The sequence below is a fragment of the Homarus americanus genome, unplaced genomic scaffold (genome assembly GCF_018991925.1).
Source record: "Homarus americanus isolate GMGI-L3 unplaced genomic scaffold, GMGI_Hamer_2.0 scaffold30108, whole genome shotgun sequence".
Lineage (NCBI taxonomy): Eukaryota > Metazoa > Arthropoda > Malacostraca > Decapoda > Nephropidae > Homarus > Homarus americanus.
The window spans coordinates 8300087-8313772 of NW_024748109.1; the positions used below are offsets into that span (position 1 = coordinate 8300087).

Genomic DNA, 13686 nt, shown 5'->3' on the forward strand with positions numbered 1-13686 from the left:
GTGGGTGGTCGAGGGCCTCAAGGCCATTATTCTATAGTCTTCTGAATCTATATATACTATTTAATTACTCATTGTGTTTTATAATGATTATATATGTTATCGGTTAATGAAGAATATTTATTTTTCTATTATAACAATTGTTTATGTACGATATATAAGGAGTAGTTTTGTCATGGCATACACCAACAGCTGACTGCCAGGATGTGACTTGGTTCACATCTAATGTCAGGAAAATGTTTACACGGACTAATATCTGTTTGTTGGAGGTGTAGAGGTGAAAACTGTATTAATAGGTAAGTTTATAATATAATTGCTGTGTCTGTGTACGTGTGTGCGATTTATCACTTATTAAATTACACTTTATTTCTGATTTGCAGATGATATATTTTCATGTATAAGACTTATATGAGACGTGAATTTTTGGATACATGAGTTAACTTGTCTCTGGTGTCATGTTATATGGTCTTGAGTAAGGCTATTCTTAAGTGTTAATTATATGCTTGGCTACTAAAATAGGTCTCTGTCTCGGGGCCATCACTGCTTGTCAGAGGAATGTGCAGGCAGATTATTTTGGTAGCATCTGCGACCTTGAAAAAAATATTGGATGAAGTTCACATAAATGGTTGCCACTTTATAATTTATATATTTTGATAGGATCTTCTCCTATATGTTTGAATACATAGAATCAAGGGAAACCATTCTGAACTTGTGAAGACTTGGGGGGGATAATGATACGTGTTTTTTATTGTTTCTTGGAATTTTAAATGGGATCTCTGCTGTAAATACCATGAGGGGAGCAAAAATATATGGTTAATTTATAGGACAAACTCGCAAGGGCTGCATAGCGCCAATGCAGCCGTATCATCTCATGTCCAGAAAATGCGCCAAATTTCACCATATCAGAGTAAGTTCTTTCTGTTTAATATACCGGGAAAGTTAGGTAAGATTGGGTAGGTTTGTTTGTTTTGGTTGGTTAGGTCTGTTCTTCATACCCACAAATGTTAAGTAGTGTTTTTTTAAATATCCATTTTTTAACATATTTCCACAAACTACAACAGTGTCCACTATTATGTAACAATGAAAATCCGGCATTTTTATAATTGTTTTCAATCAATTTCGCTCGCAGATTAGTCCTATATAATTACCAATATATATATATATATATATATATATATATATATATATATATATATATATATATATATATATATATATATATATATATATATATATATATATATATATATATATATATATATTTATATTTATATTTAAAAAATCACTTTAAATTTCCATATGATTTGCCAGTTCTTATGTTAGGACACTTACAGGAACTTATTAAGAGCCATAACACTTTCCGTTAAAATTTTGAAAGACATCCTGGACCAACTTGTCTAATTGGTTCAGAATTGTTTTAGTTCAAGTGTGTTACCACTGATAATGTTGATGAAGTGCACAGTTCTGAAAATTTTTAGAGTACAGTATGTTTCTGTCTTATAATAAACGAGGCTGTCGATTTTTTTTTTATCATAACTGAGGTTAAGATTCGGAAAATATCAACCACGTAACTCCATATATTTAATGCACCGAACAGATCATTGTTCAAAAATTACAATTAAAATATTTATGATACTGTACTGTTGATGTTAAGCTGATTTACAACCCATTACATTATAAAACAGTACTACTGTATGTATCACCAGTCATCTCAGATTCTTTCCCTTCGCTGGATGCTTTGACAAACACATCACCACTGTTTAAGTAATAGCTCCACCTTCTTGTCTACTAATATTTTTTTTTTTTTTTTTTTTTTACATTGTTAAAACGGAGTCATGAAACACAACACTCGAAACATGAAAGTGATGTCAACACATGGACTGAGCACCAACTGGGGATGGGGGGCTACAGGTAACCCATGATCTGAAAAGTACAGTAGGGTCGGGATGTATAGCGATTTTTTATACAGTGATCCCTCAGTTAACAAGCGCCTCGGTTAACGAAGTACCTTCCATAAGATTCTTAACTTCGGTTAACGAGCATTCCCTCGATTAACGAAATCCTTACGAGCGCCCCTCAACATGTTTTCGCTTGCACACTAGCTGTCATATTAGTCCGCCAATACAGTAATCGGTTCTAGGGCTTAAATTCCTTACTACTGTATTTCAGTAAATATCAAGAAGTTTGTACTATTCATTAATTTTAAAAGTCTTGTATTAAAATTTTTAGTAATTTTAACAATTATTTAACATAATTTAAGTACAGGGAAACTAGTTTTTAGCACCCCTAACAGCCTGTCAACACACCATACAGGCGTCAGTCTCTGTCTTTTCAGTGAAGGTAACATCTTGCTTGAGACTCTCTTCAACATAAACGCTTTTTTCTGTGTTTCCAGTCAAATTTTTGGTCATTTTGAAATTTATTTTACATATTGACAATATATAATGCAGTGCAGTGTTGATTTAAAGAAAATAATCTTGAATTACACCAAGTGAACTAAAATTTTATGGGTGAAATGGCGCCATGGGGTGACTTCTCTTCCACCCCAATACCTTCTCATTTCCCTTCTCCTCCACCCCCATTCTAATATCCATCATCATCATCATCATCATCATCATCATCATCATCATCAAGGAGCCTTCTACATACACACCTCAAAGTAAGTGTACTTTACTACCTTTTTTGTTGACTTTAGGCAATTTTCGGAGAGCTGGAACCAATTACCCAAAAACCCATTGAAACAATGGTTTCGGTTAACGAGCAACCTTCTAGAACGAATTGTGCTCGTTAACCAAGGGACCACTGTATATGAAAAATTATATCGCGACTACCAAAATTATCGACATTTTCCAATACAGTCTCTCCTCGACTTACGACAGGGTTCCATCCCAACAACCAAGTCGTAAGTCAAAAAGGCAAAAATATTACATAGAAATTCTAAAATGGGTCTCTTTTTCTTCTCAGCACCATGAGAACTCTCACTTTTACACTTGCCAGCCATTTTAAAGGGAATTACAAACGAAAATTTTGTCAGTACACAGCGCGACCACTAACATAGGGACTCGAAAATACGTAATGTGAAAAATATTTTATACGACCATGGCCGTCATATGTCCGGGTTGTCGCAAGTCGAAATTGTCGTAAGTTGAGGAGAGGCTGTGCATAGCGATAAATCTATTTATTTCGCAAGGGAAATCGGGCAGGAAATATTTTAAATGTGCCATGGCAAGCAAATGCGTTATTTACTCACCAGAGGCGCCACCGTGGCTTCTCACTCACTCATTCACGCTCGCCCGCTCAGTCTTTCTGATTCAGCTCTTACCGCGTGTGGACACTGCGCTCTCCAGTCAAGGTCACCACGTGCTTTTCTACTGTCTACCAAGGTGCCTAAGCATACTAGTATCACTCCTAGTTCAAGTGAGAAAAAGAAGAGGAAAACCTTCAACATTGGTGATAAGGTGAAGATTCTGAACGAAGTTAGCTGAGAGTCGAGCGGCGCGAGTGACGAGTCAGCAGCCGACTGCTGCAGATTTTGACTTCTAAGGTGAGTGTAAATGGGTTGCTAGTGATGTGAAAAGTGAAGTGAAGAGAATGGGAAGCTTAATGGAAAAGGTTTAATACTCTAACTAATATTTTTTATTTGTTTATGGAGGTGTGGGATTGTCAAGTGAGGGTGGCAGTGTGGCGTCTGCTGCCTAGTCTGGTGTTCCCAGGATTGCGCGTGGGATGTTCCTGAGTCTGGTGTTCCCGAGTCTAGTGTTCATTGGTGCTTTAGTTAGTAAGAAAATATACTCGTTAAGTCAAGTTTAGTCACTTTTATTGGCCTCCAGAACCTAACCCTATTTTCCCCATTGATTACATGTAATTAGATCCCTCGGTTAACGAGCGCCTCGATTAACGAATTACCTTCGGTTAACGAATTCCTTACGAATTTTTCCCAACATGTTTTCGCCTGCATTTGCCTGCTCACCAGCTGTAGTATTAGTCCGCCATTACAGTAATCGGTTTTAGGGCTTAAATTCCTTACCATTTTAGTAAATATCAGGAGGGTTGTACTATTCAATAATTTTAAAAGTTTTATATTAGATTTTTTAGTCATTTTAACAATAATTGAACATAATTGAAGTACAGGAAACTAGTTTTTGTGCGCCAAACAGCCACTCAACACACCAAGCTTGGCGTCAGTTTGTTTACCACTTCAGAGGAAGGAACATCTTGTTTGAGACTCTTCAACATAAATGCTTTTTTTGTGTTTCCAGTCAAATTATTGGTCATTTTGAAATATATTTTACATATTGATAATGTATAGCGCAGTGCAGTGTTGATTTAAAGAAAATAATCTTGAATTACACCAAGTGTACTAAGATTTTATGGGTGAGATCGCGGCGTGGGGTGACTTCTCTTCCACCCCAATGCCTTCTCTTCTCCCTTCTCTTCCACCCCCATTCTAATTCCCATCATCATTATCAACCAGGAGCCTTCTACATGCACACCTCAAAGTAAGTGTACTTTACTGCATTTATTTTTAGTTTGTATGTAATTTTCGGTGAGCTGGAACCAATTACCCAAAAACCCATTGAAGCAATGGTTTCGGTTAGCGAGCAACATTCTGGAACGAATTGTGCTCGTTAACCGAGGGACCACTGTATATATCGCGATTTAGCATATAGTGAACATCCTTGGACTCTATCTCGTGATATATCCCGACTCTACGGTACCAAGAATGGGTAGTGGACCACATTCATTCACATGATTCGGTTTCTGTTAATCACATATACTGTGCATAAAATCGGTACCATTTGTCTATCCTGTACTGTACTTTCAGATAAGGATCAGTTCATTATGACTCCAATGAAAAGTCTACAAGAGTGGGCTGCTGATTGCATTGCACAGCATCTTCTGCACAGTATGTGTGTCACACAGCTGGCAACATCTGCATTCAGAGGTCAGATTGGATCCAGTCAAAAAGAAATCATTGCACGGACACTGGTAAGAGAAATCTGGCAGATTGTATAGCCTGTTGTCTTTCACTAGGTGGTGGTGGCCTGTGTAATGTTTTCACCATGCCACTGGTCTGGACCCAGAAAACCCGACAGTAGTGACCAGGAGTAATTTCTTGATTTGTCTGTCCTTCCTTATTGTAATAGTTATCCTGAAAGGGAGATTTGAAGCACGAGTTTTCCTCTCCAGATGACTATTGCTTATACTTATGGGGCCAAGAGAAAGCAAGCTGTTTAAACCATTTGCCAAAATGTTGCTATATCTATCATATTTAAGGGTTAGCTAGGTTTTGTACGACCAGTGACAGATGACAAATTTGAGTGAGTACATTACTGACTTGCAATTGTGTTTAGTAGTGTGTGTCTAGCTGTAGTGTTTGGGGTTGATTAATGTTCATCTCAGATTTAAGACCTTTAACATTGTGTACCGGGGTATTTATTTGCAGACTGAGAAATTTTAGTAGTTTAGTAATATGTCTTCAAGTTTTAGAATACAAACTGTTTTTCCCATAACAAGTTAGATTTGACATTGCTCATGTCTATACTGTAATACACAAAGTATTTCAAGAAGATAACCCCTGAAAAACTCAAGGGCTTACTGCACACAAAATTATTAGAATATTAGTATTAATCAGAAAAGCTTTTTGAAAGTGGTGATATCATCATTTAGATTCAATTATTTTCAACCAAGAATAGGGACAAAAAGAATATTAATCAGTGTAAACTTCTTCGGTGTGAGGTGTCTCTCTTCTGAATATTATAATTGACATCCAGTAATGAAGGGGTTAGGTACACTCAACAAAAGCTTCTTGAACACCTGGGCATGGTGGATGTGAGAATGGGCAGAATGGGGCTTGTCATCTCGGATTGGTTTCACATTCTTTGTTCATTTTTCAGATTGCATAGTGCTTATGGCATTCAAGAAGTTTTTGGTGAGTGTACAAGGGGTATCTCTCTGCTGAATAAAATCTGTCATTAACCACATAGAACATTGTAAGTGACGTCCAGCTGTGAAGGGGTTAATATCTTTACTTGGTATTTTCAGAAGGACCTCAAGCTGCATTTGTCAAGCCTTGAGTGCACAGCATCTGCAAGTATAAGTAATCCTGCATCCCGGCTCCTGAAACAAAGGATTGCTTCTGTAGCTGAATATATATCATGTCAATCCCAAGTTAACTTCTTGAAAGCATCCATTCTGAAGCTTTTATTACTTGAGGAGTTTGTGTTAAGCACTGGAGTTGAGTGGGAAGGTAGAAATATGACATGGGAAGAAAATGAAGACTTTGTATTTGAATATTCCACGTCTGATGTAGCGTACCTCAATGCCTTTATTAGAGTTCTGCAGACATTTGGACCCTTTCCTGTTGAGAAAGTTGTAATTTCATTTGATTTTCAAGATACTGATGATATGAAGTCAGTCCTGCAAGCTCTATTTCACAGTTGTACCAAGATCAGGAGTATTCACCTTGCAGGAAAAAGTGTTCATCTTGTTGCACTAAGTAAACTTAAGTGTTTTTCAAAGCAGCTGGAAGAACTAGTATTAATAGATTCATTTGGATCTTTGACCAAAGATGTGTTCTGTGTATCTTTGTTAGGTAGACCGTGGATAGAATATATATCTAGTCATGATGGTAGAAATAGTTGTCTAGAACCTCAGTTTCCTGCCTTGAAGCATTTATGGTACCAAAGGCAAAATTCTCATCAAAATTGGAATGATAGCTTAATAAAGACAGCAATTTTGACATACTATCCTAACCTCAAAACGTTAAATTGGCGTGTCAATGACTTTAATCATAATTATGCTCTTACTAAAATACCCGGGTTAAGTGGTAAACAATATAATTTAGAAAGTTTATTGCTAACAACTGTGGATCTCTCAGACTCTCATAGAAATTCAGCAACTGACAGATTAATTTGCAGTGTACATGTTGGGTTCTTACCTCAGTTATTTCCTGGTCTCCAAGATGTATCTTTAGTTTTTGCAAGAGGCACAGACTGCCAGTGCTCCCGCTGTGAACTCAGGAGTCCATGTAAGACAAGAGCCACTCAAATAATAGAGACTCTAAGTAATGTACTTTCAGAATGCAGTAAGATAGAGTCTCTCACTGCTGTTGGTGACATCGTACATTTGGAGTCTATATTGCAGCCTGTTTTAAGTGTACATGGACACCGACTGAAATCGTTAGGTCTGAGGCTGCACTCTACAGCAACGACGACACAGCAGCATATTGTATCGATCGTCTCCCTGTGTGCAAACCTAGAAAACATTACAATTACAGGAAATGAATCTTATGGAGGCAGATTATCAGGAGGTCACATGAAATATAAGTGGCCAAAAGTGAAGACCCTACAATTCATGCTTAATGCAGCATATCTTGAGAATGTCGACTTAATGCAGATGTTTTTGTCTGCTTGCTGTTTTGTAGAAAATTTGTGTATAAGTATATTTGCCTTTGAAAATCTGTGTGCAATTATTAATGAGTATAAGGCTGACAATATAGTGGTGCTGATATTACCTGTGCTTGATAAGGTATCTGACATTGATATTGATGACCACATATGTTTGATCCTCAAGCACTGCCCTAAATTGCGATTTATATACGTGCCTAGAAGACTAAAGAGGTGGAGATACTTACAAGAAAGGTTGTGGAATCGTGGTGTAACTGTAAAGTTCACTGAACTCTTAGCTAATGGATTCTAGATTTATTTTTTATGGATTTATATTGTGAATATATTTATTTTTAAAGGTTTCTGATAATTCTATACCTAATGTAATGTAGATGTGGCATAAAATGTTTTTACACATACAATCCGATACTTCGTTATGAAAAGAAGAAAGAGACTCTTTCTTACCCTTGCTTTAAAACTTCTTTGTATTTTTTATTCCTCTGAGAAATAATTTTCTTTGTGAAGAATAGTCACCCCAAGACCATGTTCAATCTACCATCAAGGCTGTGCTATATTTCCTGCCATGAATGAAAACTAGTGAGACACTTGACACATAATTGTTGTTTAGAAAATATAATGACACCAAAAATGTTTGCCCCTTCATCAGCATAACATAGAGGCCGAATTACCATACATTTGTGAGAGTTATTGTTTTCATCCACGGGAAAATTTACCGTCATAAATAACCGCTATTTGTTACAAATTCAAATAGACCACTGCCTCCAATCTAGATCGATACCTGCTTGATCTTTATTGGTGAACAAAAACATGCAGATATAATCTGTGTGCATTAGCTCTACTCTGCTGCAGAGATGATATACTGTATTGGAAAGAGAGGGCAGGATGATAATTTAGTTTTCATTACTGTAGAGACATAAAGGCACACCTGACTAGTTTTCATTTGTGATGTGAAATAGGGTTTGAGCAGTACTATTGGTGATGAATCTTGGGTGTTGTTAAGTCATAGTCATTTCAATATTGAAAATAGTTTTTTCAAGGATTTTGTCTTTTGGGTTTGGGTTATTATTTACAATTACAGCAATGGCAATATATTTTTGTAACTTCATTTAAAATCCTACGGGTCTATGGGTGATCTGTGAGATTTTGCCAACTAATACAAAACATAGCTGAGCCTCCATTGTCTAGTGGTAGGTTACACTGCCTTTACAGATCAGTGTAAATACTGCACTGCAGCTACTCATTCTTCAATCTAGAGTCATATCAGTGGTTTCAACTCTCAGCCCAGTGATTGCTTATAAAGCCACCTAAGCTTCAGGTTTGCCCAGATGAGCCCTACTTTGTCAGCTTGCTGCCATCACGGATCCCAAACAGTGATCCCGTGCTTTGACCCTCATATATAACTTAACACATTCTAACTACAATATATGGACCTCCTACGGACAGCTCCAGTTAAAAGTCTATATTGTATGACATTATGTTCATGGTATTATTGTTACCCACAGTCTTTTCTTACCAGTGCAGTGTATATGTTAGGAAAGTAATGGGTGTTGAGGAAAGTAATGGGTGTTGAGTCTGCCATTTATATGTTGTTCACTGTGCAAGTATTAAATGCGTTTATGCTCAGTACCTGCCAACTGTGTAGCAGAGAACAGGCCGACAACCCGATAGACTAGGAAGCTGACAAGTAAAAAAGATAAATGAAAATGACCGTAAATAACTAGAGTGATCGTGACTTCCCAATTACAAAGGTCCAGATGACACCAAGCACCTCAACTCAGTCTCTCAATAATTATATTAGAATTATTATGACAAAAAATACTCAGTCACCTCCGAAGTGAAGGAAATACTGATTTGGTTTATATAATCCTAACTTGCATTAATGTAGAGTCAGAGGAATAAGTTAAGATCTGTGTACAAGATTGGCTACCAATGTTCATTTATTTGGGAAAATGTATTCTGTCTTTTTTACAATGAATGAAACTTGACAAATCCACATGAGGAACTTTTCTGATGATGTCTCTTATAATCAAACATATTTAACTGTAGTTTATGAATGACAGAAATATCCTCCCTGAAATCCAAACTGACATCTTGACCCTTTCCCAATTTGGTGAGTAGACCATTATGTTGTGTATGTCACAGAAGATTAGATGGTATTCGTATAGATATTCAGTCTATGTATCCTACCCAATTTGTGAATTTGAATACTCCACTTACTGTAGATGCTTAAGTCTCGGGAGAATATTTTTCTCGCCCACAGTTCAATAACTCGGCCAATTCAGTGTCAAGGGTCATACACACACTGGGATACTCACCTGGAGGTTGTGCCATTACTGCCCAAGAATTAAAAATAAATTAAGCAATGAAGAAAGAATTAATGGATTGTATTAGTTAAATTATTCAGTGTATAACCCTTTAATACCTCTGTCAGCCCACTGTTGAGGCTTCAAAATTGTGAATTGGGTGGGATCTGGGGTAGCTATGTAGGATAAGTGTTATTCCAATATCTTTATTTTTGAGTGGTGTTAGAATTACTGTATCGCAATTTTTTTATGACGAGTCACAGGATAATTCACATCATGGGATTGATCACGTCAGTACATGTACAGTCAACAACAAAAATTTCTGCACCTTTATGGTGTTATAAATATGACACACCGGACCAAGAATTCTGAGCAACACTCTTTTATGCGGGTGATTCCTGTTAATTTCTCTGTTTTAACTATATGTGAGATAAAAAATACATCATACTGGTTATACAATGCATCACACAACCAGAATACCAACCTTACCAAATTAATATGGCCTCAGTCAGTGATCGTTGTAGAGGCCATCTGACCAAGGGGTGCAGAACATTTTTTTGCTGACTACAAATTTTCTTGTAAGTATTATTTTATGCTTACCATATTTGTACAATAAATGTTAAACGGTCCTTCAGGTGACCTACTAACTGTTCCATTGTTTTAAGTTGTTGTCAATGAGAGCAAGTGGAAGTTTCCCATTTTCCAAATATCTAGAATATGCTGTACACCAATGTGCACATCTATTCTGCACAAAAGAGAACACTGGATTATGAAGGTCATGACAAAGAACAGGCCGACTGCTCAAACAGCTAGTACAGTAAACTGATAAGTGGTGGAAGAGATGAAAAAATATAAGAATAAAGGTTTACCAGTATCCCTGCTGAGGGGTTAATAAATTTACCTTAGTACTTTCTTTAGCACTTAGCTTTGGTACATTATATACAGTAGCCAGTTTGCTGTTTCACATAAGGAGGATTTCATTGTCATTTGGTGCTCCATATTATTCCATACTTAAACAGCCTTCATTGTTTTCTTCCCAAAAAGATTTTTTTTTTTTTTTTTTTTTAATTCATGTTTATAGATGGTAAACAGGTTTTAATTCTTCTGTGTAATCATTGAACGAGGGAAGATTAAGACAATATTTTACTGCTCAGGCATGTGTTCTTAAGAAGGTTGGTTTATTCTGTGACCATTTTAAGGTAAATTAGGTGCAATTCACTGTGTGCATAGATAATGCAGGTACAATACTTTATGCAACACTGTACATATACATACACAGAGCAGATATACAAAAAAATGTACCTTTACAGTTCAGGTATACAAACAGTAAGACAATTCGATCAAGGATGACCAACAAAGCCATCAGATGTTTATTTCCAGTAAGGTCCTTTGCATACATCAGATCTATTGTGGCATGATGAGCTTTGGTTTTCTACAAAGGTTTTTATTACACCGTATTGTATGTAAACGAGAATTCCTCAGATGTGTAGCACTGCTTAGTAATTAGAGGTTCATTCTCTTTTTGAGGTGTGGCCTTAGCTGGGTGTTATGCATTGGATTACTGGACATAAGACTTTCTCTGCCCTGTTTCTTGCTTGTTTGGAGTCTCACAGATCACTTGTTTGTGACTTATAGACTTTAAATGGAAGATTGATGTAAGAAATGTAACTTTATAGTGGAGGAGAGGAAGTGAGTGACCAATGCATGGATGATTTAACATTTTAAATACCCTTTTATAGTCATGGAGAAGAGACAAGTTAACTAACTTCCATCTCTCTTTTGATGGGAATTGTACTGTAATTACTGCAGATGGAAAGTATGTGGGTTGCAGCATATGATCCTTATTTGTGGCCAATGGGGGTCTGAGATGGAAGTGAATCAACCAAGTATGGATCATGAAAGCAATACAACCAAGTAGGAATTAACTTTGGAAGCAACCATTGGATTGGGAGTTTGAATCATTGATTAATTCAACCTAGGTTCACTGGGTAAGGAGCTGCTCTTGTTTCGTATGGTTGGTGTAACCTACCACTACAGTCCAGCCCCTGACAATGGTAAGCCTAACAAGAGGATGTTTTATGTAGCAGAATCTAATGGGGTTACTCTTCTCTTGCACTTGCATTTAAAGTAGGAGTTCATACTTCAGTCTTCCATTATTTTCATGTCTTGTCACGTGTTAAAATTAAGTCCCTTGGCACAAATGTACTTACCATTGGATATGATTCAACAGATTAAGGCCAGTAACCTCAGTTTTGTAGAACCTTATATGTACAGTACTTTTCCTCCTTTCTGACCTGTGATGATTTGAATTATAATTTGACGCCAAAGAATCTTCTATGGAGTAAATGAGTATTCCGACTTCATGCAGACAATGTTGAATGACCAGTATGTTTGACTATTGGGTAATATTGGTACAATTACCAATAAAGTTCATGCAATGATCTCATTTGTTATTAAGCGCCCTTTAGCCAAATGGCTCTTGTAATACAGGCTGTGTCAGAGGGGACCAGAATCTACTTTTTATCCCATTTATTGTAACCCAGGAGTGATTTGTCAATTCATTTGAGTATACCAGTCCCCATTCTCTCTCATTGTCTGTACCATTAAGTGCAATGGTTGCCCTCTTGGGGTTTGATCTTCTGTAAGCTGGGCCTGTTTTATTAACATAGTCTAATCCAAGGTTATGTCTGCCATTTCTAGGATTCAGGATCAATAATCATTCAGAATTTATTCCTTGAAAAATATCGTTAAACAGTTATGATGATGAATACAAGTACAGTACTGTATATGTTAAGAAAGTCAGTCACTCTTTGGTATATTACAGTAGTTACAGGAACTTAACTTTACAATTCACCTGGTCTGCAATATATTAGTGCAATATTATACTGAACATCTATTAAGGATTATTTTTATTATGTACATCTGTATATACTGTAAATACATAAAGTTTTAGACTACTGTAATTGTAATGGCTGACAGATGGGGAATTACTGTCAGTATGCCTCCAAATTCACTATACAGTACTGTACTGAACTTAACTCCAAGCACTGAAAATTATGAAGCAACTGTACATAGTAATAATACAAAGGTGATGCAACTAAAGGTGCTCGTTTGTCTGATCATTGTAGTGCAAGTGGCTTTTGATTAATAATATAAGATCACTTGGCTCTAGGATGTATTTTGTGCCAGCAGTGTGTGTAAACAGGTAGCTCAGATTGCCAACAAACTGAATTATGAGTCACAGTTTGGTCCTGAATTCTAAAGATGACAAATAGCTTTGGTTTGGAGTGTACTCATTGGCAGTGTTATCTAAAAAAATGGTTAGGGGGGGGGGTCTTGCTGTTAATTGAATAATTTGAATTTAAATATTTGTACTCTTTTTGAAATACATTTTTAGAGAAAATATCATACCTTATTTCATTATATTTTCCAAACTTTGGTCACGGTGATGTACAGTATTCATACTCTGTCAAGTGGACTGATATTCAGTCCCGGCACACCTCAAGAATTAAAAAAATCAGTTGTTGCTATTATAAGATTTGTACATAAATATAGTCTGTAGATCTGTTATTTGTTGTTTTTACTCATTTCCTAACCATTACAGTGGAACCTTGGTAATCAGGACACTCGTGGAACTACGTATAGTGTTGTGTTGACTTGTCAGAATTTTGTTTTATTTTATGCAAGTAAGAAAACATTTAGAAATAAAGGCTTATATACATCCAGTCATACACATACTACTTACTTGATTCTGATTTAGTGTACCTGCACTCCCAATTACTGCACAACCTCAATTGACCTGAGCTTCCAGACAGTAACTGACATTCCCGGTGCCAACAGCATGTCAGTCTGCTCACTTCTCTCACCTGGTCACAGTACTTTCAAAGTCAGTAATAATCAGTTTTTTAATGAGTTGCCTGAAGATAATCACTTTATCATTTCTACTATGGTACTTTCCAGCTTATAAGTCATTTGGG

General features: G+C 36.5%; 1 protein-coding gene across 1 annotated transcript; it reads left to right on the plus strand.

Annotated features, from left to right (window-relative positions):
• The first annotated feature begins 180 nt into the window (after positions 1–180).
• On the plus strand, positions 181–13279 carry LOC121880013. The gene is made up of 3 exons (XM_042386963.1): positions 181–293; positions 4823–4986; positions 6043–13279. Exons 2-3 carry the CDS (start codon positions 4840–4842, stop codon positions 7696–7698), a joined length of 1803 nt encoding a protein of 600 aa, XP_042242897.1. The 5' UTR covers positions 181–293; positions 4823–4839; the 3' UTR covers positions 7699–13279.
• Positions 13280–13686: the final 407 nt, after the last annotated feature.